The sequence below is a fragment of the Penicillium verhagenii genome (genome assembly GCF_028828195.1).
Source record: "Penicillium verhagenii strain IBT 33310 chromosome Unknown utg000003l_segment0_segment0, whole genome shotgun sequence".
Taxonomy (NCBI): domain Eukaryota; kingdom Fungi; phylum Ascomycota; class Eurotiomycetes; order Eurotiales; family Aspergillaceae; genus Penicillium; species Penicillium verhagenii.
Genome location: NW_026643167.1, coordinates 3,180,188 through 3,203,643, shown reverse-complemented (window position 1 = coordinate 3,203,643; position 23,456 = coordinate 3,180,188). Strand labels below are relative to the sequence as shown.

General features: G+C 49.3%; 12 protein-coding genes across 12 annotated transcripts; 5 read left to right on the top strand and 7 right to left on the bottom strand.

Annotated features, from left to right (window-relative positions):
* Window positions 1-530: 530 nt before the first annotated feature.
* Window positions 531-2,859, bottom strand: N7466_002574 (uncharacterized protein; the record flags this gene model as incomplete). The annotated part of the gene is made up of 3 exons (XM_057161972.1): window positions 531-661; window positions 732-2,735; window positions 2,829-2,859. 3 exons carry the CDS (start codon window positions 2,857-2,859, stop codon window positions 531-533), a joined length of 2,166 nt encoding a protein of 721 aa, XP_057025257.1.
* Window positions 2,860-3,832: 973 nt separating this feature from the next.
* N7466_002573 (uncharacterized protein) lies at window positions 3,833-4,865 on the bottom strand (the record flags this gene model as incomplete). Its single annotated transcript, XM_057161971.1, has 2 exons — window positions 3,833-4,223; window positions 4,300-4,865. 2 exons carry the CDS (start codon window positions 4,863-4,865, stop codon window positions 3,833-3,835), a joined length of 957 nt encoding a protein of 318 aa, XP_057025256.1.
* A 1,018-nt stretch (window positions 4,866-5,883) lies between these two features.
* N7466_002572 (uncharacterized protein) lies at window positions 5,884-6,315 on the top strand (the record flags this gene model as incomplete). Its single annotated transcript, XM_057161970.1, has 1 exon — window positions 5,884-6,315. The coding sequence occupies one exon, from the start codon at window positions 5,884-5,886 to the stop codon at window positions 6,313-6,315; it is 432 nt and encodes a 143-aa protein (XP_057025255.1).
* Window positions 6,316-6,890: 575 nt separating this feature from the next.
* Window positions 6,891-8,289, bottom strand: N7466_002571 (Mob1/phocein family protein; the record flags this gene model as incomplete). The annotated part of the gene is made up of 4 exons (XM_057161969.1): window positions 6,891-7,428; window positions 7,498-7,612; window positions 7,680-7,948; window positions 8,267-8,289. 4 exons carry the CDS (start codon window positions 8,287-8,289, stop codon window positions 6,891-6,893), a joined length of 945 nt encoding a protein of 314 aa, XP_057025254.1.
* Window positions 8,290-8,614: 325 nt separating this feature from the next.
* N7466_002570 (Paf1-complex subunit LEO1) lies at window positions 8,615-10,080 on the top strand (the record flags this gene model as incomplete). Its single annotated transcript, XM_057161968.1, has 3 exons — window positions 8,615-8,808; window positions 8,867-9,044; window positions 9,100-10,080. The coding sequence occupies 3 exons, from the start codon at window positions 8,615-8,617 to the stop codon at window positions 10,078-10,080; spliced, it is 1,353 nt and encodes a 450-aa protein (XP_057025253.1).
* Window positions 10,081-10,630: 550 nt separating this feature from the next.
* N7466_002569 (Zn(II)2Cys6 transcription factor rglT) lies at window positions 10,631-11,997 on the bottom strand (the record flags this gene model as incomplete). Its single annotated transcript, XM_057161967.1, has 2 exons — window positions 10,631-11,847; window positions 11,913-11,997. 2 exons carry the CDS (start codon window positions 11,995-11,997, stop codon window positions 10,631-10,633), a joined length of 1,302 nt encoding a protein of 433 aa, XP_057025252.1.
* A 200-nt stretch (window positions 11,998-12,197) lies between these two features.
* On the top strand, window positions 12,198-14,519 carry erb1 (ribosome biogenesis protein ERB1; the record flags this gene model as incomplete). Its single annotated transcript, XM_057161966.1, has 1 exon — window positions 12,198-14,519. The coding sequence occupies one exon, from the start codon at window positions 12,198-12,200 to the stop codon at window positions 14,517-14,519; it is 2,322 nt and encodes a 773-aa protein (XP_057025251.1).
* Window positions 14,520-15,268: 749 nt separating this feature from the next.
* N7466_002567 (uncharacterized protein) lies at window positions 15,269-15,878 on the top strand (the record flags this gene model as incomplete). The annotated part of the gene is made up of 2 exons (XM_057161965.1): window positions 15,269-15,317; window positions 15,409-15,878. 2 exons carry the CDS (start codon window positions 15,269-15,271, stop codon window positions 15,876-15,878), a joined length of 519 nt encoding a protein of 172 aa, XP_057025250.1.
* A 1,183-nt stretch (window positions 15,879-17,061) lies between these two features.
* On the bottom strand, window positions 17,062-18,207 carry N7466_002566 (NAD(P)/FAD-dependent oxidoreductase; the record flags this gene model as incomplete). The annotated part of the gene is made up of 1 exon (XM_057161964.1): window positions 17,062-18,207. The coding sequence occupies one exon, from the start codon at window positions 18,205-18,207 to the stop codon at window positions 17,062-17,064; it is 1,146 nt and encodes a 381-aa protein (XP_057025249.1).
* Window positions 18,208-18,887: 680 nt separating this feature from the next.
* N7466_002565 (putative AAA family ATPase/60S ribosome export protein Rix7) lies at window positions 18,888-21,181 on the bottom strand (the record flags this gene model as incomplete). Its single annotated transcript, XM_057161963.1, has 3 exons — window positions 18,888-20,759; window positions 20,825-21,067; window positions 21,128-21,181. The coding sequence occupies 3 exons, from the start codon at window positions 21,179-21,181 to the stop codon at window positions 18,888-18,890; spliced, it is 2,169 nt and encodes a 722-aa protein (XP_057025248.1).
* A 167-nt stretch (window positions 21,182-21,348) lies between these two features.
* Window positions 21,349-22,175, top strand: N7466_002564 (ESCRT-III subunit protein VPS20; the record flags this gene model as incomplete). Its single annotated transcript, XM_057161962.1, has 3 exons — window positions 21,349-21,392; window positions 21,481-21,898; window positions 21,960-22,175. 3 exons carry the CDS (start codon window positions 21,349-21,351, stop codon window positions 22,173-22,175), a joined length of 678 nt encoding a protein of 225 aa, XP_057025247.1.
* A 221-nt stretch (window positions 22,176-22,396) lies between these two features.
* Window positions 22,397-23,296, bottom strand: N7466_002563 (PITH domain-containing protein; the record flags this gene model as incomplete). The annotated part of the gene is made up of 3 exons (XM_057161961.1): window positions 22,397-22,817; window positions 22,982-23,093; window positions 23,158-23,296. 3 exons carry the CDS (start codon window positions 23,294-23,296, stop codon window positions 22,397-22,399), a joined length of 672 nt encoding a protein of 223 aa, XP_057025246.1.
* Between the last annotated feature and the right edge of the window lie 160 nt (window positions 23,297-23,456).

Below are 23,456 nucleotides of genomic sequence, written 5' to 3'. Positions count from 1 at the left end.
GCGGGAGAGGGGGTTTCAGTGGCTTAGTGATTGGCGCAAGCTTTATTTTCTCAGGGAAAATCCCTGAAGCTCTTATCATTCTTCTTTGTTGGTAATGTGATGTGGCTGGGCCAGTCAGGTTGAGTCGATTGGATCCGCTCGTCAACATTTGAAGCAAGTAAACAAAGCCAAGTCTGATCTAGGAGACGATGTGTATCTGTTGCTGATCATGGGGAGATAAGAAAGACGTCCTAACCCGCAAAGAGTAACAAAATACGAAAACAACTGGAAAGCGGATATTATTCAAGAAACCAGGTTGCTAGACCATATCAGGCAGTTTCACGCGGGATGCTTTCTCGGATCTACATGCTTCTTGCAGTTGCATTTGTATTGGCAGAAGAGAAGGTTTAAAGTATAGTAGAATGTGGGGGAAATCGATGCGGCGGAACCGTAAACCATGACATGAAGAGGTATCACAAAATAAAACACAAAAGTCCATCAGAAAAAGAGAAGAGAAGAAAGATTAAGTAATTATTATAGATCCGCTCGAATTATTGGGCGGTTGACGGACGCCCAGCTGCCTCTTGTTGAAGAGCATCACCGCGCACGTCATGACGCGAGATACGAGAGCGGAGACTTTGGCGAGATGAGGGAGGCTCCGCAGTGGCCAACAGAGGAGGAACTAATATCGGATGTTAGGTTATATGAAACAGTTTGACGACGGGCAGGAAACATTGAACAGGAAAACTCACTGCTAAAACCATAGCCTTCTGTGGCTCCCTTGACATCCTGAGGATCAATCTCAACACGAATAGCCACATCCAGGCCTCCGTACATAGTGCTATTACAGCTAAAACCATCGGCAGCTGCGTGAGTTGCTCCAGCTGCAACCTCACCCTTATGAAGAGGCGAATGACCATCCTTGGGGAGATGTGCAAGCTTGGCGCTCTCGACCTGCACGGGTGTGCCGTTGGCAGCAGGGGCGACAACCTCGGTCAGACAGGCAAAGTTACGCGATGGCATGGTCACCTTGTTCCAGCTAGCACTCTTCTCCCGACCACCGGGCTGCTTATCGAACATAGGCATCAAAGTCTCGTCACAGGTACGGCCCAGGTGGTGGATTTTGTTGCGGCGAGCTAACAAGTTGGCCACTGCCTTGGGGGGTGGCTTGTTGGTGATAGCACTGCTAATGACATTGACAATATATCGGTGATCATTCTCACCAGCCAAGTTCAACTTGGGATGAGAATAGAAGCGACCAATCGCAGCCAAGTGGACATCACCGCCAAGAATGGTTACTCGCACTGAATTGGCACGGGCAAGCTCCTGCAGGCGCTCAATGAGCATCTTTCGTTCACGCTTATGTTGGCGAGCAGTGTAGTGGTCATCAAGATCATCCAACAGGTCAACCTGTCCATCAAACTCATTGAAGAGACCACCAGCCACTCCGAAACGTTTGTTCAGCAGGCGAATCGGCGCAATGATAGGAGAAGTAAGGATGTTCTCCAGCCACGCCAAACGGGGGTATGCAATAGGGACACCCAGCAGAACTACCAGGTGCTTAATATCACCATTGGCAGCAGCAATTTCCTGCTGTAATCGCTGGAAAATGAGGTCATAAGTATCGTTGTAGTTCACCTGGTGACGGGTGCGCTCGGTCCGCGCATCCACACCGACAAAAGCAATACGCTTTCCGAAACGCATGTACAGACTGCGACTACACTCCTCCACATAAGGACCAGGTCGCTTGCCCACAATCCAGCTATCATCCTCAGTCTGGTTCTCAAGTACATAGGTATTCTCCAATTGGCGAGGGTCCGCACCGGCTGTGCCGTTGACCGCGTGCATGGTCTGGGGCGCATCGGTGGTGAATGTGGACCTTGGTGGAGCAACGTGATGCTGGAACAAGCAGTAATACTTGAAAGCAACTCCACCAATTCCACGGAACACAGCACACTTCATGAAATGATCAGTGTACGAACCAAACCCATCAATGATGTCGTGGTCATCCCAGATGTTAACCTGAGGAATGCGACCATTGGCAGCTCGGAAAGGCTCAGTGTTGTACCAGCGAACGTAGTTTGCATAGTAGTATTCATCGCACTCGGCGCGCATCTTTTCATTGAAGTCATGGGTTCGGCGCTTGTGTGGATTGCCAATGGCTGTCCACGGCTTTAGAGGACCATCCACACGAATCCCATCATTGTATATTTGGTCACCGCCGCCAATCATGACGTGGAATGGCTTCTCCCCGTGGACACGCAGGACATCGTTCCACAGGTTTGGTCCCAACCAAGCGTCCATGTCGGTGCCGACAGAGAATCCATTGCACGAGTGGAACATCATGCGCATAGATTGGTCCTCTGCGGGAACGACAAAATTCCAGGGGCTGTTGACCTGCTCCCCGGACTCATTGTATAGACCCGGAATCTCATATTGCCATCGCGCCTCGTATGATTCGACAGGCACATCCAATGAGAATCGCCAAAATGCCTTGTTGAGATCTTGGTAGAGCTTGAGACCCTCAATGGTCTGGTTCGTGGAGGATTCGAGTTGTTCTTCGGAGATAGGACCCAACTGGCGCAAGTGAAGCTGCGGTTGGTCCTGACCCGGCTTGGTGACAATCAACACACTTCCATGCCACATCGGGGTGGACTCATAGTGCATATTCTTCAGGTTGATCAACGGGCCGGAGATCAATTCGAAACGGTCATTGTCGCTGCGTGTAATTGGAGCTGTCTCGCCATTGTTGGTCCCTATGAGAGTTCTGTCAGTACCGTGTGCGCTTTGCGCAGCTCCCTATTCGCTGGGCGCGCTGGCGCGGGGAATTGTTTCTGATCCGAACCTACCGTTGACGGGGAGGATATTTGCGTCTGCCATTGCTGATAATAAAAGGCGAGTTCGCAAAGATAGGCACCAGAACTGTCCAGAGCTAAAGGGGGTGTGAAGGAGAGGAAATTAATCGCGGACCGGTGGGAAAGGAGGGACCCTTTTTTTCCAGGTTGCGATTGAAGGGAAAGGAGAACCGAGGAATGTCAGGTTAAGCCGAGAAAGTTCTCGGGCTTGGCCAACTGTAGGGCTGCAGGGCTGAAAAGTACCAAAATCGCAACCAAGAAAAAAAAAGCGAGACAGGATGAAACTAAAAGTAGATAAAATCCAAAATCCAAAAAGAAGCGAGATTGGGGATGCAGATCCGTACTTGGTACTTGGGCCCTCGTAGAGATTAGCAGGGGTTTGTCACTAAATGATCAAGTACCCACTATACCATACCTGGAGCTCAAAAGATCCTATAAACCTCCACTTGATAATCGACCATCCAATTAACGGGGATTAGCAACTTGCATTTTCATGACGCTGCCAAGCCTCATCGCGTACCTCCCCGCAGCAGAGTGGACAGTCACGACGAATGCGAACCAATGACATCTGCATCAGCCACGTCGCGCCACAGAAACCGGTTTCATCGAGATCCTGATTGGTGTTAAGGCAGTGGCGGTGCAAAGATCCAAGACTCTTTGACTTTTTCTCTCCCTTCAATGGAGCTTCGATCCATGGAATGCATGGACACCTTGCTTTGGTTGGCCGATCTCTAGGGCTTACTGCATACGAAGTGTCCTGCATAGCTACGTGTCGGATCTACTCAATGCGTTCATATTAGGGCTGTAACAGCTTCAGCTCGATTAATAATACTCGTTGTTTCAAAAAAAAATACTTTGGACATCGAGAAGTACGATAAAATGTGGTAAATGTGGTAAATTTGATCAATACTTATGATAAATATTACAGCCCCCACCCGCTCTATTGGCTTGGCTGTGATCCACCGCGGTTTCAACTCGGGCTATATTCAAATGAATCCTTAATTGGCGACCAGCGCATAGAAGTACACCAATGCAAAGAAAACCTGGCACATCTGTGTCTGTAGCTCCCTAAGTTGCTCCGATTTGGCATTTCCCTGCGGAATCACAGGGCTAGGAGGAGTCGAGCTCGACTGAAGTGGCGGAGTGGACGAGTTGCTTGGCACAGGAGAGGCCCGGTCAAATAGCAAATCACACGAGGCCAGCTGGCTCACCTTGTCCATCTTCTGTTGTCGGTACTGTTGAAGTGTTAGTCCGTCACGCACAGCAAACCAGGATTCATATGAGGCCTTGGATAGCAGAGTGCGGAGATATTCTTCCGAATCACCGTATTCCTTTCGGATTTTATCCTTGATGCCCCCCCCGCAGTAGATCAACAAAGTCGTGGAGGAACTGCGCAAATTGGATCGTTACAACCAGGTCCAAACCGGTGGGCAGCTCGCGCTGGCTCTCTCGGAAATAGCGGAACATGCCGACTCCGCAGATCTCCAGATGGTTCTTCACGGTATACTGGTACATTTCCAAGAAACGGTCAATGTGGATGTCAATAATTAGCTCGCCTTCGTGCCATACATAGCATAGGTCAGTAAGATCGTCGGGGGCAGATTTGAAGAAATAACCCAGGAGATGTTGTCGCTCGACATCAAATCCCAGGACAAGTTTCTCCTCAGTCAATGGGGCCAAAGTAGATAAAGGCAGAATAGGCATATTCATAAAAGTAATCAGGTGGTGATCTGTCGAAAATCCAGCTGAGGAAGTATTAATATCAAGGAGTTCATCGAGGCAAACTTCACGGAATCGCTCGCCCTCCTGAAGCATGCAGCTACCAAGTCGGGTTGAGCAATCTCTACCACGTTCAATGGCTGCGAGATATAGGTGGTGATCAACTAGGCCCCAAGGGTGACGAGAAGCATCTTGAACTATAGCAGCTAGGCTCTTGTTAAGGACAGGAACGGAAGGTGTAGGAAGGGGAGACCGAACCAGCGGCTGAACCTTGTTATCCCAATTGATGTGAGGTTGAGTAGGACAAGCCATTTTAGTTGAGGTTAATGGATGTTGATATAAAATTTGAATGATATGAAGTTGTTGATAGGAACTAGAAGCTCTGTTTCGTGGATTGTTGGATTGTTGGATTGATGGATTGAATTGAATATACAACTTTGCAGGAAATCGCCGGCTTTATAGGCCAATGGGCTTGTTCAGCAAAGAATGGATTCGCACAATGCCTCGTCCAAAGTCGCGATGAAAGCCAGTATAGTAAAGAAGAAGAGGCATTGTTCCAGGACAAAGAAGGGCTGGTGGATCTCTTTATCAAGGTCGAGGAACCAAGGATAGTCGGTGCATAAGGAGAACCGAGGACATTGTTCGAGGACAAAAGAACAAAGACGTCTTTGAAAAGTTTCGAGGTCGAGTCTTTGTGCTGGTATTTATGCTGAGAAAGAAAAGAGGCCCATAACAAAGATAAAAAGAGAAATGTATTTAGAAGCGGTAAGAATAGCACAAAAGAACATGGACATAAAGAGAGTGAGTCCGGTTTCATACCTCTGCAGGATAATTTTTAGTTCATACAATGCTCATGTCGACTATTCTTAGCTCAATACTGTGCTTTACAATGGGTTCTTTGGTAGAAAATGCCATTCTGGGCTTTCGAATACCTGGAATGTCTACTTTTGCATGGGCCATCGGTAAACTGCAAGTCCTTGCATATGATTGGATAGGAGCTCTAAATAAGATAGACCACCACTAAGAGACTCAATATCGTAAGACTTGTAGACTTGAGTCTTCTGTTATTCTCTTTAAATCGCATTTATAAAGGTTAACTTAATGACATTTTGATCGGAAATAGTAGGAATGGATCTTGTAGAACAGAACCGAGTCCAGACTCAAGTGTAAAAGCGGCGGTAGCTAAAGCGCCCCACCGAAGGGCAGCCCGCGTTACTTCTCACATACAGCTTCTAGGCAATCCTAAGCTATCCTCTCAACACCTCCCAACAGAGTCAACACGCATACATTCTCGACGCGAACTTTCCATCCAACCACACAAACCACCAAAATGGCCGCTCAAACAACCTCCATAAACCCCACCGACTTCGCCGAAGCGATCGCCGAACTCCCCCTCAGCGCAGTCTACAGCAAAGTCTCCGAGCTCCGCAACTCAATCGCGCACCTGCACCGCTCCAACGAGGAGATGCGTTTCTTTCTTGCGGAATCACAGGAAACCGAAGAAGACAAGAAAGAGCTAGAGGGGTATGTCTTGGAGAATGAGGGGGTGGTCACATCGATGAATGAGCGACTTTCGTTGCTTAAAGTTGAGGTGGAGAGGCGGGGGCAGACATGGATTGAAGAGAAGAAGGATTCAACCGACGAGGCTCAAGCATCCTCCGAAGAGACCTCTGCGCCGGTGTCGAATGGGACTGCTGGGCTTGGAGATCAGAGCTCGAATGCGAATGCGAATGCGGGGCAGGAGGATGGGGTTTATCTTTGATCAACTACACGTTTCGATGACAACAGCTATGACCACCGGGCGACAGGAATGTTGGGATACAACCATGCTAGATCTTAAAAGAGGACCAGGGATCTAAAGGCACACACCGCCTGAAGCGCTTCTTCAAACCATGAAAACAAGGCGACGCGCTTTCGAAACAGCGGCCCGCACTCTACAATGGATGAAGATATTGGGTTGCAGGAAACTTATATGTCCTACTGAATCTCCTATTTCAAGTCGCTCCCCTGCCAATGATGCTGCATAGCCCCAGAATAGCGGTCTTGGCTGACCTGCATCTATCTGCAAGCCTCTAGACAAAAACATTCCAGTTGGGCTAGCTTATGCAGGAACTGGAGATATGCAAGATCATCATAAATTTTTCACGCATGCTAAATGCTCAAAGCCCTAGGTCTGGGTCGTATCGTCGGCAGATTCATTCCAATTTGCCCTTATATCGCAAACAAACAAGAACACTAAAAAAGAACAATGTGGTCCAACGCCTGGTTGAAGAACATGTTATGGTCGTCATGTGTAGAGAAAGAAAAAAGACGGGGAAATATGGAGCCTCAACTCATCTAGGTCGAGGCTTGAGCCCAGTGGCCGCCGTTGAGCGCCTCCGGAGGCACTCGCTGCTGTTTGATGAAGAGGTCGATCAGGGGCTGCATAGGCTCCATCTCCTTGTCTGTCACCAGTTGGTAGTACTTGGCCACCGTCACAAAGTGGACAAAGCACATGTTCAAGATGTCGTGCTTGTTGATATGCCAGAACGGGTTCAACCAGTGGGCGTGGTACAGATGCGCGTAGCAACGGAACATCTGCTTCATGATGCCCTGGCAGTCCTTATAGAAGGTCTGGGGGAAACCGCTTGACTTGCCAATCCATTCGTCGGTGCCGTTTCCATTTGTTCCGGGATTGGCACCTTCTGGGGCGGGAGTGGTCGAAGGGGTCGCTGCATCCCTGATAGAGGCGGTTTCGGGGATACCGTTGACTTTCTCGGTGGGGAACATGACCGGGTCGTGGATTTTGCTAACAATCCACTTCTCAACTCGGTTGATGAACTTCGGGGCCGAGATCTTAGCTGCACGGCCATCGACGAGCCAGGTGTAAGTCAACCTACAGAGCGCATGCGTCAGTTCGTTGTCAACCCCGGATTTCTCCATTACCCCGCAGCGTTCTACATACCGTCCAGCAGACATTGTTGGGCAGGTGCCTTCATTGCAAATGGGCATTCCGTTCACGGCATTTACTTCTTGGATAACCTGTAGCATACCATGAAGCAAGCGATATTGTTCAACAACTAGTGAAACCATCATATCAGCATCGATCCACCATATTTATTTCCAGGTTGTAGAGGAAATGCTTACTCTGGTGAGCCAGCCATTCACCCAGCTCGACGTTCTTAGGGCAAGCACATAGGGTCAAGAAGTTACCCCTGACGTTTAGGGGGGCGTACTTCTCCTGAAAAAAGTACTTTGGGGCGTCGGGGTCATTTGCGGCAAGATTATCAATAGTTAAGCTGTTCGACAATGAGGGCGAGTTGGACATGGTGCCAGATCGAGGGTCTTGCGGAGCTTGCGCGGGGCTCTTGGGTGGTTGATTCTTGTTGTTTCCTCCCCTGCCAAACCCTTGGCGACTGCGAAAAGGAGGATACATTAGCAATGGGTCCGGGCTGGATCAGCTGGTTTGACAGGGGGTAAATGGAGGGGTCGATAAGACAAAATTAAGAAAGGGGGAGGTTGGAGGGGAAAGAAAACATCAGGAAATGGATCAAATAGTCAATAATAGACTTTGGAGGGGAATTGGAATGTGCTCGCTGGGTTATGTGGCGCCGTGGTTTAAACATTAAGCAGTAGAGCCAGTGTATATGAGGGGGGAACATAAGGATGAGATTCGATTTCAAGGGGAAAACCCATGCTTTCTGTACACGAATCTTCTAAACCATAGAACTTACACGCTTTGGAAGAAAGTCGCCATATTTCCAGACTTTTTTTGTCGTGTCTTTATATATTCAATATCCAATCAATTGCACACTGAGACACGATTGAAGGTCAAGAACGGTGAAAGATGCCCGAGTGATTCCCACTGGGTCCCACTTAACCACTTCGGGCCCGGCTCCGGATTATATATTGATCCGTCCTGCGTCCGAGATACAGTGATTGAATTGAAGTCGAATGGACGGAGCTCCCAATCACTTGTTTCCCCCCTCCTCAATCACCTTTCTCTACTTGTACAGTACTTTGATCAATTGCGTTTGAAATCCTATTGCACCTGTCAATTGACCCAGACAACCCACCCCACCATGTCCTCTTCTGACGAGGAGGCTGTCCGCCGTCCCGGCCGCAGCAATGGCGTGCAAAGTCCTTCCCAAAATGATGGCCATGACTCCGGCGATGAGAACAAGAGCCCCTACGGAGCAGGAAATGATAATATGGAGGAGGACGATGACGCCGATCTCTTCGGCTCGGATGGAGACGATAACGAAGGAGAAAATGAGTACGGATTACTCCCTCATATCAACACCATTGCGCAATGAAACTAACCCTCACTTTAGCAAGCCTCACCGTACCCTAGAAGACGAACAGCTGGATTCGGGTGATGACGAGAACCGATACGATCGTCGCGAAGACCGCATGGATGAGGCACCCGATCAGGATGATTTCGCCGAGACAGTTAACATTATGGACGTGGGCCTCGCGCGGGCGCCAGTGCCAGCGACCAATGATGGACAGGTACATGGATTCAGTAAATGAATTATACGTTGCGTGTTCTAATTTCTGTTGACAGGTATACACCATGCGAATTCCGGACTTTCTCTCGATCGAGTCGGAGGAGTTCAACCCAGCAACCTACGTTGCGCCTCCATATGCCACAGCTGCCACATCACTCTGTTGGCGCAAAGATCCCAAAGATGGATCTCTTTTGCAGTCAAATGCGCGTTTCATCCGATGGGAAGATGGCTCCATGACTCTTCAGCTTGCGTGCGCCCCTCTTGAACAATACCGCATTGCATCCAAACCTCTTTGTCCCCTCACCAAGTCCGGCGAGTACGATACAAAGCTGGACTCACATGTTTATCTTGGCGCCGCAATAGAAACTGCTTCGCTCTTCCGATTGACTTCTCACGTCACACATGGACTCACCGTTTTACCAACAACAATGGAGACAGACGATGCCGTCCTGAAACTTCAAGCCTCGTTGGCTGCGGCCACTCGTGGTAACAAGAAGACCGCCGATGGATCAGCGCCCGTCATTGATACAATTGAGGATCCTGAACTTGCTCAACGAAAGGCGGAGCATCTGGAGAGGGAGGCCTTGCGGGCCGAACGTCGTCGCCAGCAGCTTGCGGATCGCGAAGCAGACCGTGGACGCCGTGCACCCGCTCCTCGCTCTGGGCCGAGCGGCCTCAGCGTTGGTGGCCTCGAAGATGATGGCCTGGCTACACGAGCTCGTGCTAAGCCCCGCCGCCCTAACCGCCGTGGTGAGATCTACTCTGATGACGACGATGATTATGGCCGTGGTGCCCGCTCCCGCGAGGATGAGTACGATGAAGACGACGGCTTCCTTGTCGGAAGCGATGAAGAAATTGAGGAGGTCGATGATGAGGAGGAGGAAGAATTGGAAGATGAAGATATGGATGCGGAGGGCGAGGTAGATGATGAGGTTGCCCCGGCAAAGGCTGCCCGCAAGCCGGAGGCACCTCGTTCGGGAACACCTCCGGCCCGAAAGAAGAATCGTTATGTCGTGGATTCCGACGATGAGGAGTAGTCTTACCATAGCTACCTTTTCCAGTTTTTTTCTTCTTCTCTCTTCATCTGGTCATTAAGGCCTTGGCGTCACGTTTACGGGGTGGGGATACCGACATCGAATCCATCCGGGCATAGCTAGATTCTTACGTATTTGTCATTTTCGATACCAAAAATATTATATGTAATGAAATGATAGCTGGTTCCACTGGTTTGTTAGTGTACGAGAGGGATTTCGAGACTCAACATTGAATGTTTCAGGTTGTTGAGTATTTGAAGGTCGTACTATGCGCAGCCCTGCAGTCATTGACTGCTCCAGCAACATTCAAGAAGTGCTCAAGTGCTCAAGTGCTGGCTTTGAGTATGTAGATTGTGGATTGTGAATCAGGCGTGGTAGTAATCATAATACCAGTAGGTAGTAAGTACTCCGTAGTACTTGTATCTATACTAACATTAACTTGAATAGTACTATGCACTGGAAAAGTTACTGAAGTCAGAAAATGTACCATGTATACAAAAATTACGATAAATATATTTTCGTATGCTTCATGCTTCTAGGATTCCAAGGAAAATTAATTGGATGCTGGAATGACTCCCTGCTCCCTTGTATTCAATGTCTCCGGAGTAAGGCCTTCAGGAAATTCATGGGGTTCGAAATTGAACTTCGAAAGAACTGCGCGAGCACTACCAACAACACGCATGCAAAGAAGCTCTTTTTCATCACCAGACTGGGGCTCGAAATTCTCACTCTGAAAAGGATTATTGTGCTTGAGCGGATGTTCACCATGCTTATGCCATCGGCGCTGCCGATCCTCAACTTCATTGATAAGATCGATGAGAGGTGGCTGGCCAGTGCACTGGGGGTGGGCATTCAAACCATTAGGATCATATGGGCCACCAATGACGGCTCGACGCACTATCTGTCGCAGCCAGTCATTCCACATCTGTGCTGGATCAGCGCTTTGCAGAACGCGGGAGGCATAATCTGGCGGGGCGGACTGCATCCCTAGCTCGACAGGATCACTATTCGACACGCGCAGCCAGGCATCTGCGACAACTGTCAACAATGTGCCGGTGAACATTACGTTCTGGACACCAGTGGAAAAGTTTTTCGGACAAGCTTCGCAGCGAATGACGTCCTGCGCTGTTCGGGCCGCGATATAGAGGGAGCAAAGGGTATGATTGTTGACAGGGAAAGAGGCGATGGACGATATATGGCTGAGACAGAGGTAGAGATAGGATAGACATGTACATTGGGGCGCAGCGGGATCCGAGCATATAGATGGTGGGGTAAGTGGGAGGGAGGGTATATCGGAGAAGCTTGTTGGCGCGGCGAAGGGCATAGCTGATGATTGAGACACAGTGGAAAAGTCTGGCCAAGGACTTGAGAATGCAGGAACAGGAAGGTTGGGATTCTTCAGCCTATCTGGCTGCAGGGCTTGGATGTGGTCTTCATCTCCTGCCAGTAGAAGATCGGGTGGCGTGGGCTGTGATGAAGACGAGCGACTAAGAGTTTGCCAGAATAGTTGTGGACATAGGTGATGTGCGTCGTCTGCAGAGATAGTGTCTGGAGCTATAGGAAAGGAGTTTGATGGTGTATCGCCTGGAGTGGGCCAGAATGTAGTATTATTGGATTGGGTAGAGAGATCAGGTGCATCGTCATCGGCGCGAGCCCTTTTCTTGGGTGGACGGCCCATAGGCTTCTGTATGGAGTAATGACATGGAATAGACTGCTTCAAGCAGCGGGAGCAGCCACTAAGATCTCCAGAGCACTTCAGCTTTCGTTTCCCTATTCAAATAGTCTTTGATTAGCGTTAATCCGATAGCAAATACAAGATAGTTTCCTGGACTTACTGCACTCATCGCAAGCTGCATGTCGCTTTGGTTCTACGTTTGTTGCTGAATCGCCATTAGGAGCGGATATTCCCACGTCTGCCATGACTGCGGTTCAAGTTAACGCACCCCAGCACCAGAACAAAGACAGACAATGAAAATAATCGATTGAATCAGATACAGTCGATCTTTTGATACGCGATAAGATTGGGGGGCGGAGAGTCATGTGGGCGGTGTGAGCGGAGTCGACAGAAAAGAAAAGAAAAAAAAATCGCGGAACAAAGTATCCCAGTCCATACGGCAATCATGGTCGCCAGAGACGCCACAAAGAAGCGCAAGGCGGTTACTCGCGATGTGGAGGAGGAAGCTGGAGTTTTCTCTGGTGATGAATTGAGCGCAGAAAACCTCAATCTCTCCGACAATGACAACGAACTTTCGGAGAGCGAAGACGAAAGCGATTCCGAAATCGAGCTGATTGATGACTTCAGCGATGAAGAGGAAGACGATGAGGAGGAATTGGACAGTGATGAGATCCCCTCCGATGGGGAGGATGAGGAGAAGCAGAAGAAGACTGTCCGCTCCAATGCCGACGACCCCAACGTTCGCATCGTGAAGGACGCCAACGGAAACGACCGCTACCTATACGACGAAATCATCCCCGACGACAATTCAGACTACTCCGAGGCTGAGGAAAACGCCAACACCATTGGTGATATCCCTCTGACATTCTACGACCAGTACCCTCACATCGGTTACAACATCAATGGAAAGAAGATCATGCGTCCGGCCAAGGGTGAAGCGCTGGATGCTTTGTTGGACAGCATTGAGATCCCCAAGGGCTGGACCGGTCTTACTGATCCATCCACTGGCAAGCCTTTGAACTTGACTCAAGATGAATTGATGCTGTTGAAGAAGGTGCAGATGAACGAGATCACCAGTGATGGCTACGATCAATATGAGCCCTTGGTGGAATACTTTTCTAGCCACCAGGAGATCATGCCCCTCAGCGCTGCCCCAGAGCCCAAGCGCAGATTTGTGCCATCCAAGCACGAGGCCAAGCGTGTGATGAAGATTGTGAAGGCCATCCGCGAGGGCCGCATTCAACCTTATAGAGCACCGGAGGAGCGTGAGGATGAGGATGAGAACGTCGTCAACTTCGATCTCTGGGCCGACGAGGTCGAGCGCAAGGATCACATCATGCACATCCCGGCACCCAAACTGCCGCCACCTGGCTACGAGGAGAGTTATCACCCGCCCCCAGAGTACCTTCCCGATAAGAAGGAGCGCAAGGAGTGGGAGCAGACTGACCCCGAGGATCGGGAGAAGGAATTCCTGCCCAATGACTTCGGTTCTCTTCGTCGGGTTCCTGGCTTTGAGAACTTTATTAAGGAGAAGTTCGAGCGTTGCTTGGATCTTTACCTGGCACCCAGAGTTCGTCGCAGCAAGCTGAACATTGACCCCGAAAGTCTTCTCCCCAAGCTTCCCAGCCCCGAAGAACTCAAGCCTTTCCCCACGTCATGCGCGACAGTGTTCCGCGGACACAAGGGCCGTGTTCGCTCGCTTGCTGTGGACCCGACTGGAATCTGGCTTGCAACTGGTGGTGACGATGGTACAGTTCGTGTCTGGGAACTCCTGACTGGTCGCCAGCTCTGGAGCGCCAAGATGAGCGATGAGGATGCCGTCAATGTTGTCAGCTGGCGTCCTGGTAAGGATGCTATCGTCCTTGCTGCCGCCTGTGGAGACGACATCTACCTTTCAGTTCCCCCGATTGCCGATCCCGAGATCGAGAAGGCTAGTCTGGAGCTCCTCGACGGAGGTTGGGGTTATGCAGCATCTGCCCCTGCCCTTAACATCGTTGAGGCCAAGAAGGCCAACAAGCCTGTTTCGTGGATTCGCCCCTCATCTGCCCTGGCCGAAGCCGGTGTTTCTGTTGTCATTCCTCTCCGTTACGTGCCCAAGTCTATTTCCTGGCACCGTCGTGGTGACTACTTCGTCACCGTCTGCTCCGGCGCCTCGACCCCCGCGTCCGTGGCCATCTCCATCCACACCATCTCCAAGCACCTCACCCAATTCCCCTTCCGACGCCGCCTCAAGGGTGGTGGTCCCCCTCAGACAGCTCACTTCCATCCTTCGAAACCGATTCTCTTTGTCGCAAACCAGCGTTCCATTCGCGCGTACGACCTTTCACGACAACTGCTGGTCAAGATCTTGCAGCCTGGTGCGCGCTGGATCTCTTCCTTCGATATCCACCCTACCTCCTCCACTGCCTCCGGCGGCGACAACATCATCATTGGATCTTATGATCGTCGTCTGCTCTGGCACGATCTGGATCTGTCCCCCCGCCCTTACAAGACCCTTCGCTACCACCGCAAGGCTATTCGTGCCGTCAAGTTCCACCCCGGTGGCCGCTACCCCTTGTTCGCCGATGCTAGTGACGATGGTTCTATTCAGATCTTCCACGGCAGCGTTACAGGAGACATGCTTAGCAATGCCACCATTGTTCCACTCAAGGTTCTCAAGGGCCACAAGGTCACTGGTGAATTGGGTGTCCTGGACATTGACTGGCACCCGCGTGAAGCCTGGTGTGTCAGTGCTGGTGCCGATGGTACATGTCGGTTGTGGATGTAATTTTGCTTGGAGGCTCATCCAGATGATATACTTTTCTCTTTTCTTTATCATGTTATCCATGGCGTTGTCTGTTGTATGTGTGCATAGTTCTTTTGTATAGCCCATACTGTTCTAAAAGTACCTTTGAAAAATATCTAGAGGCTAAAGATATGAATTATTGATGCAATTTTGATCTCGTTTATTTTCACATATAAGAGGCAGCACATATGGCAAACACAGACTGCAGGGCGAGCTGTGAATAAGAATGACACTGATGTATGTCCTCAGTACTACTAACTTGAACTATAATGATGCTCCAAAACTTCAAGACCGCCTTCCTTATTTGGACTACGCTAAGCTGACCGCCCGCCACGAGAGCCAATGGAAAATTGCGCGAATTTAAAAGTGTACATATCCTAAATAAAGGAATTCTCCTTACAAATAAAATCCGGCAGAATTCGAGCCCTCTATTAAACATTGCTGGTCCCCACTGCCTAGCTCCGCTATATTACCTATGGGCCATGCCGGCTCTCGAGCTTTTCTCTAATACGAGGCCGAAGTTTAGCGCTTTATCTACCAGGTTCCAACAGTCGGACGCTATCACTAATATTCTCGCCCCTAAACCAGACAGAAAACAGCATTTCAAATACTGCAAAGCCTTAACATTGAGCATTGTCTTATGGAAGCCTCTTACCGGTGCCAGCGACCTGGCTGTAACCGTTCATATCTAAGAAAGGAACATCTGCAACGGCACGAACGAGATCATACCAATGCCCGGCCCTTCACTTGCCAGGCTTGTCCCTCAAAGTTCAACCGCAGGTTAGTTAAAGCTGACAAATGGATTTTGCTTTACGCCTGCTGAAGTAACGTGAAAAATTCCGTCACAGGGACTTGCTCAACCGCCATATAGCACTAAATCACAGTAATTCTCAGCGCCTGGCTGACACGCTTCAGTTCGAGGGCTCTCCCGCGGCCAACCGCAGCAAATCTAGCGATGACCACAGCACAGTACAGGCTGGTGAATCTACTATCAGAGACGTTCCGATGCCAGCTGCTCCACAAAGCGAAACATGGAAGTTGGATCTGCCTTCAACCCCCGCTGTCAAACTACTCCAAGCTGCCAATCGAAGCCAGCTAGAAGAGCTTTACTTCAGCAAATTCCATCCACATTGGCCTATTTTGCACCACCAAACATTCCAGAACTCAGCGCAAATACCTACCCTATCAATAGCGGTCTTATTGGCTGGACTATGGATGGTAGGAGACCCCCGGGCAAGAGACGAGGCAAAGCTTTATCATGACACCATTCTGAATGGACTCGATCGGAAACTCGTAAAGGCTCCTCTCCCTCATGCGTTCTCTATCCGTATATCGTTATGAGTGGCCGTTAACCAACCTCGAACTTCTAGTTTGAAACTTCAGTCAAAGGATTTACCCCAAGAGCTCCAGCGCCTGAGCTTCTTCCTGAGTTCCAGGCACTCCTTATTATTATTATCATTGGAACTTATAGGGAAGCAGACTGCTTTCCTTGGGGAGTAATCGGCAATAAAGAACTCTATGAGGTCTTTAATCCATGTGGTGTGTATGACCAGCAACAAATCGACACCGCAATTACCAACCCAATACATCGAGAAATGTATCAAAGGTATGTAACCCCTCCATTTACCTGAGCCACCCGGACCGCATGAGGTTGGGCTAAGCATTCGAATAGACTTGCCCTTGTTCATTTCAAAGCGCACGTCCATCTCAATTGTCTCATGATTAAGCATCACCCTAAATTCAAACCCTTGGAATTTTTCAACCCTCGAGTTTTGCAAATCCGAGCCCCAGCCCCAAGTCACATTTGGAACAGCAGCGCTATCGGTTGGTCGGATCATGATGTTCGCACTCTGGTGGGAAGCCTTTTCGACAGTACTCCGGAATCGGGTAGATGGAATGAGCTATCGTCCGTTGTTGCATGGGACTTCACGTTAGGAATGGTTCTAGGTTGTTGTTTGACAAGCTGTGCTGAGGAAACCTATAATGCTTTATTGCAGAGGATAAATCCTTATTTGTTCTCTCATTTAAAGGACGCAATTATTATTGATACAGGACTAACCAATTCTGGAATTTGAAGCAATTCCTTTGGATCCATAGAATACAAAACGCCAAATCTACACTACACTCTTCAATTTTGAGAAGTATCTAATCCCTCAATAATTCCCAGGAAGGGTGGGTACATACTCTACACATCACTTGATCTAGCATTCGGAGGTCGGTTTTCAATTTTGTATCCACCTTATTTCCAATGAAGAATTACGCCTCGGGGCGAACCCCCAGTTTTTATGTACTCTAAATGTTACATTAGACGTGGATTGGTAACTTATTGACATGGGATTAAATTTAATATTAAGTCACTATGAAAAATAGATATAGACAAAGCACCAGACATGTATAAACTGGAATAAAACAACCCGTGGAACCGATGCAAATGCAGATGAGGTTTGAACCTTTGCAGAACAAAACCATTGCAAGCCGTAGCGAAACGCGAGAGAAGGAAGGTGAGACGACGAGTAAATCAACACTAGCTCAATCCAAGCATCCCAGCGGCCTTTGAAACAAAGAAGTCTTTGCCCTTGACCATCGAAACCATCATTCCCCAAGGTTTCCATCCAAACATCTGACCAGTTCCGGTACTTTCTCCAATTGGCACAATCATCATCAAAGACCCATTAGGATCGTAGGTAGCAACCTTTCCCTTGCCAAGAATTGCAACCTTGAGATTGGAAACAACAACTGGGACCTGATCTGCGACTTTGATAGCAGTGCGCAGTGGCTGAGTGGTGATATCACCGAGTGCGAAGATGCGGCCATCTGTTGAGCCCTTTGCAACGCGAAGGTTTTCATCAACCGCCACCCAACCATCAGTCGAGAGGAACTCCGCTGGAATAAACTGGTTGTTGGGAAGCGTGCCAGTCGTAGAGATGTACAAATCCGCTTGCAGCTGTTCACCGTTGTCCAGATTGACAGCCCATCCGGTTTGATTACCAGACGCGCTGCGCACAGCGCTCTTCACCTTGGTTGAATTGACTATCTTGACACCCTTTCCCACAAGTGTCGTCTCCGCTGACAGGCTGGCCTTCTCTTTGAGCATGGGCAGGACACGTTTCGAGGCGGAAACGAGAGTGATAGATGCATCCTTCTTGTCTTTGAAGGCTTCCGCAAGCTCTCCGGCGAATTCAACACCGACTGGGCCCGCTCCACCGATAATGACGCTGTTCGCGCTGGAGATGGCCTTTTGGATTGAGGAGATGGAGGTTTCGAGATCATGTTCGTTCATGGGCTTGAAAGGAGCCAGCTCTCCTTCTATGGAGGATGAAGTGGTGCTGCCGGATGCGATGACAAGATAGTCATATGAGATAGGGGATTGCTGCGAGGCCAACTCGACTGATTTTGACGCAGTGTTGATACTGGCTGCGGTTCCTTTGATGAATTCGAAAGACTCCTTCGGGTACTTTGAGAAAGACTGCTCGATAGCGAGGAGATATTGGTTGGGCTTGAAGAATTGGGGCTTGGCGAGGATGCGAGGAGCCGCGATGTTGAAATAGACCTTATCTGATGGGTTAATCAAGATGACCTTGACCTTGTCGGAGTCGGTTTTCAAAAGCCCATTTGCAACTCCGAGTCCCGAGTGTGAAGCGCCAATGATGACGACAGTAGTTCTACTCATCGTGAATGGGAGCGTTCAATTGGTTGTGAAGTGTATGTTGGAGTGGTTCCTGAGAAGTTGATGAATCAGATATTTTCAATCAACAGAATTGCGGACTAAGCCTTCTATTAAATAGTTCAACCTTGGAATATTAGATCCATGGGGTCAACTGAATTGCTCCACGCAAAAAGGTCTGACGAATCACGATTACCAATGGGCTCCGAGGTGTATGCATAAGTTGAGCATTAAACCGAAAATTTGAATTTTCCGAATTTTCCCCCTTATGATCCATAAGCCATGGATTTGTCATTGGCAATTGCTGAATGAAGCTATTTTCCTGTAAGGGTTTGGCAGCAGTGGGTCCGCAATGTGGGATGTGGGATGTCACTATGTGGGATGTGGGATGTGGGATTTAACTCAGCGGGAGCTCTGCATGAGCAGTAATATAAGGGGAACGCCACTTGGATAATTTGTGCATACTAGTAGTATTAGTAGGATATTATCAAAACTTAAATTGTACACTCGGAAAATAGTCCATGTTTAGGTGGAGGAACCTGCTTTATTTACTGTAGGTAAATCTGTACTGCAAATTCACAGGGTATCTATGTCTAACAAAAAGGTGTACCCAGAAGATAACCAAAACCAGCTCGATATAACTTGCACGAGCGAACATTTGAACATATGGAGGTATGCAGTAGGTCTCAGACCACGCCGCCGCTCCAGTCTCTACGTAACTTTTCATACTTCTTCATATCCGTAACACTGGGCCGAACGAAGGTCTTCGCGGCAGCAAAGTCCTCGAATCTAATGCTGTCACGACGCTTGATAGCCATGTAACCAGCACGACGCAACAGACTGCCCAAATCAGCACCGCTGAAGCCCTCACACTCCTCAGCAAGTCTGCGTAGATCGTCGTTGAATTCGATGGGCAATTTCCGGATGAGAGTCTGGAGAATCTCGACACGCTCAAGTGCCGTGGGGAGGTTAACGAAGAGCAGGGTCTCGAGACGGCCGGGACGCAGCATGGCAGGGTCAATAATGTCAGGACGGTTGGTGGCTGCGATGACATAGATACCTTGTCTGGTACCCAAACCGTCAAGCTCAGTAAGAAGGGTGTTGACAACACGGGCCGAGGCTTCGGACAGTGTATCGTCACGGCGAGGCACAAGGGCATCTAATTCATCGAAGAAGATGACGCAAGGGACAGAGGAGCGGGCGCGAACAAAGACCTGGCGAACAGCGCGTTCGGATTCACCAACAAACTTGTTCAGTAGCTCAGGACCCTTGACACTGATGAAGTTGGCGCGCGACTCGTTGGCGACGGCCTTGGCCAGCAGTGTCTTACCACAACCAGGGGGACCCCAGAGGAGAACACCCGTGGGGGCAGTGATACCCACCTTTTCGTAGATGTCGGGCGTCCTGATCGGTTCAACAATGGCAGTGGAAAGTTCGTCACGGACGCCACCAAGGGCACCAATATCGGCCCAAGTAGTATCGGGAATAGTGGCGAAGCCTTCACGTTTGGATGAGGGTTGGATTTTAGGGAGTGCGGTAAAGAAGTCAGCATTGGAGACGAGAACAGTTTCTATCTCGTCGCCAATGGGGTTCTCTCTGGCGTGTGTGATTAGGCGGCGTAGTTCGCGGACCTTGGGGCTAAGCTCGTCTTCTCCCTCGATTTCCATCTCCTCTCCACTGTTGGACTTGAGGATTTCCAGATAACGCTTGATGGCGTGGGCGCCTGCGGTGGAGACAAGGTCGTTAAGATCGGCACCAACGAATCCAGGAGTCTTCTTGGCCAAAGCCTTCAAGTCAAGATCATCAGCCAGCTGCAGCTTTCGGGTCAATGCCCGGAGAATCTGCTCTCTGACTGGCTCTGAGGGAACAGTCATGTTAATTTCTTTGTCAAATCGACCACCACGACGCAATGCTGCATCCAAACTGTCTGGACGGTTGGTAGCCGCCAAGACAATAACGGGCTTTCCGTCCGTCTTCTCAAGAGAAATATCATCCATACAAGTCAGAAGTTGGGCAACAATTCTCTTCTCCATCTCCCTTTGAGCGCTCTCTCGCTTTGGTGTGATAGCGTCAATCTCATCAATGAAGATGAGACAAGGAGCAATGCGCTTAGCTTCATCGAAGTGCTCGCGAAGAGCTTTCTCAGATTCACCTGACATGCCGGACACAATTGATGGGGCAGAAATAGAGATGAAGGGCACACCAAGCTCTGCAGCAAAGGCGTTTGCGATCATGGTCTTACCACAACCTGGAGGACCGTGTAGTAGCACTCCACGCGGCGGCTGTACGTTTGAAGAGATATACACCTGCGGCCGAGTCATGGGCAAGATCACCATATCACCCAATTCCTGCACCACATCGTCTAAGCCACCCAAATCCGCCAAACTGACATGTGTAGGAGGGGATCGGTCGATAGGCTCGGCTTTGCGTCTCTTAGAGGCTGACTCCCCGCCTTCCTTCTTTCGCTTCGAAGATGTGCCTGACGACTCGGATTTCTTGGCTGAAGCCTTCGGGGTATTCCACATGCCGATGATGCTCTGATTGACGCCGTTGGTGTCCTATAATGATATATCAATACCAGTCCTTTGATTTCCAGCAAGCCCTAAGCAGGAGTATTGCTTACCACCACGGGTGGCTCTTCCAAGCCTTCAAAATCACCGTCCACCGAGTCTTCTTCGTCGTCCCCAACCAAATCAGCCTTGACAACCTCCAGTACGCGCTCCAGGCTGTCTTCCAAAAGCCTTTTCGGCCTGCGGTTTAAACTCGAATTCGATTTTTTGATCTGTTCAAAAACGGACGGGACAGAAAGACGAATGCGACTGGTCTCGGGCTGATCATCAATAATTTTGCGCACGACCTGGTAGACCTGCACGGAGCGTAAGTAAGACGAACAAATCCAATTTTAAAATACTGAACATGATCATACCTCACGGTCCAGGCCTTGACTGAGGGTCGGTCTTCCCGCACGAGGCCGAGGCATAATTGTGTACTTTTTGCGTGCGATAACAAGGAAAAAAAAGATTTGGGGAAAAAAAGCGGGAAAGATTAATCGGACGATTCGGGGATTAGCGGCGGCTCATTGGCGGTGGACACCCAAACGTCATCCCCAACTCCAATGATCTCTACAACACAACAATACAATGCGAAATGGGAAATACAAGCAGTTCCCAGAAGATCTCGTCTCAGGATCGGTGAGTTTTTATGTCTTTAATTCCCCCTTGATGATCCCACTCGGGATGCGCAGATCCCGACGGAGAGATAGAACCAACCCCTCACGAGACCCCTCCTAAACAGCTCCAAGGCAGTTGTAACTGACTCGCAGGGTATTCTCAGGGCGATCCTTGATCTCAAGAACCAGCGCGATAAGCTCAAGCAATATCGCAAACGTATCACCGTCCTCACCGATCGCGAAACTGAAATCGCCAAAGAATGCCTGGCACAGAATGATCGGCGACGAGCGCTGCTTGCGCTAAGGCGCAAGAAATATCAAGAGTCATTATTGGATAAGACTGATGGACAGCTCGCACAGCTAGAGCAACTAGCTAGCCAGGTGGAGTTCTCGCTCGTGCAGAAGGATGTACTATTTGGCTTGCAGCAGGGTACCGAGGTCTTACAGGCGATCAACAAGGAGATGGGTGGGATCGAAGGCGTGGAAAGACTTATGGGAGAAACAGAAGAGGCGCGCGCCTATCAAGAGGTAAGAAGAATATCTTTCTCTCTATGCATAGAATTATCTAACGAATGTTCAACTTTAGGAGATAAGCCAAATGCTCGAGGGAAATCTTACAAACCAGGACGAAGACGATGTCGAGGAAGAATTGGAGGCCTTGCGGCGCGAGACACAGATCAACGTCGCGCCCGAACTGCCCAACGCCCCGAACAACGTCTTGTCCACACCAGAAGAAGTAGAGGCAGAGGTAGACGAGCCGACCAAGTCCAGAACGAAGACGAGGGAACCTGTGCTGGCCGCATAACATTTGATTATTTAGCTTGGGTTAATCTTTTGCATGGCCTTAATCAGATCATTGCACGGCGTTGGTGGTTTTAGGTACTTGAATATATCACAAGTGTTTTGTTCATCATTCATCATATTTGGCATGTAGACGTCGTTAAACATATCCAACTGGATATTGTTTTCCAATCCAAGGAAATTCGGTCATTTTTGTCTCCAACTTTGCGTTTTTGCCCTTTTGGCTCACTGACCAGGCATGACCCGGCCCCCGACGCCACTGACACCGGGGATAGCAACATGGTCATTAGGGTTGGCCGCAGCTTCATACAGGAAGCTTACGGGTTCGCGGTTCAGTGCCATGAATTGGCCTTTGAACCCGACATATCCCACTTTAGTGACATCCTCTTCCCCGTCACTCCAGTTATCCTCAAAAAAAAGGGTGATAGATGTGGTGGTATTCCAGTGGGCACGATTCAAAGGGAGTTCGAATACATCGGCTCCAGCCTGGGGCTGTGGGACTTCAATTGTTTGCGTTGGAGAAAGCTCGGACGCCATAGAGAAGTCAAGATCGTCACGATTTTTGAATAGCTTGACGGTCTTCGGAGCAGAGGAAGTGGGGGCAGTGTAGAGGAGGAGAGAGTGCACTTTTACTTGACCAGTGAATCTAGTTGTGATCTTCGATTAGCTTTAGCTTTTTTTTTCCTGCTGAGTATGCGCCTCGGCCATAATGAGGGGCGCATAGTGGGGTTCTTAAAATCCGTAAAGCCCAACAAGAAGCGCACAATAAAGGAGAGCATAATGTGGATCGAAGAGGGAAAGAGCTCTTACGGAATATACATGAGGAGTTGCTCATCAGCATCGCTCTCAAGCTCAGGCTCGTCATTTAGTCGTTCCGCCCAAGTTTTCTTGACGATTGCAGCCCCGGCCTTCGGTGCTGCCTCTGATAAAAAGTTAGTCAAATGTTGGTATAGCAAATTGGAATGCGATTTGATGTAAGAACTAACCATTCAAAGTGCTGATCGAATCAAAGTCAATTTGGGAATACAGAAGAGACTGAATAGCCGGAGTGATATCATTTGAGTGATCGTGTTCTCCATGACAGTGCCCACCGTGGCCATGATCGTGGCCATCATGTCCTGACATGGTGTGTGGTTAAATGCGTTGCGAGGAGATATGGGAATAGGGGAGAGAAGAGGTGCAAAATCTCCAAGTTGATGCTCAAGAGCGGAGCTTCTCCGCATCGCATCCCGTGACGTCGATCAACAATGAGCTTAATGGGGATAAACAATGTAAGAAAACTACA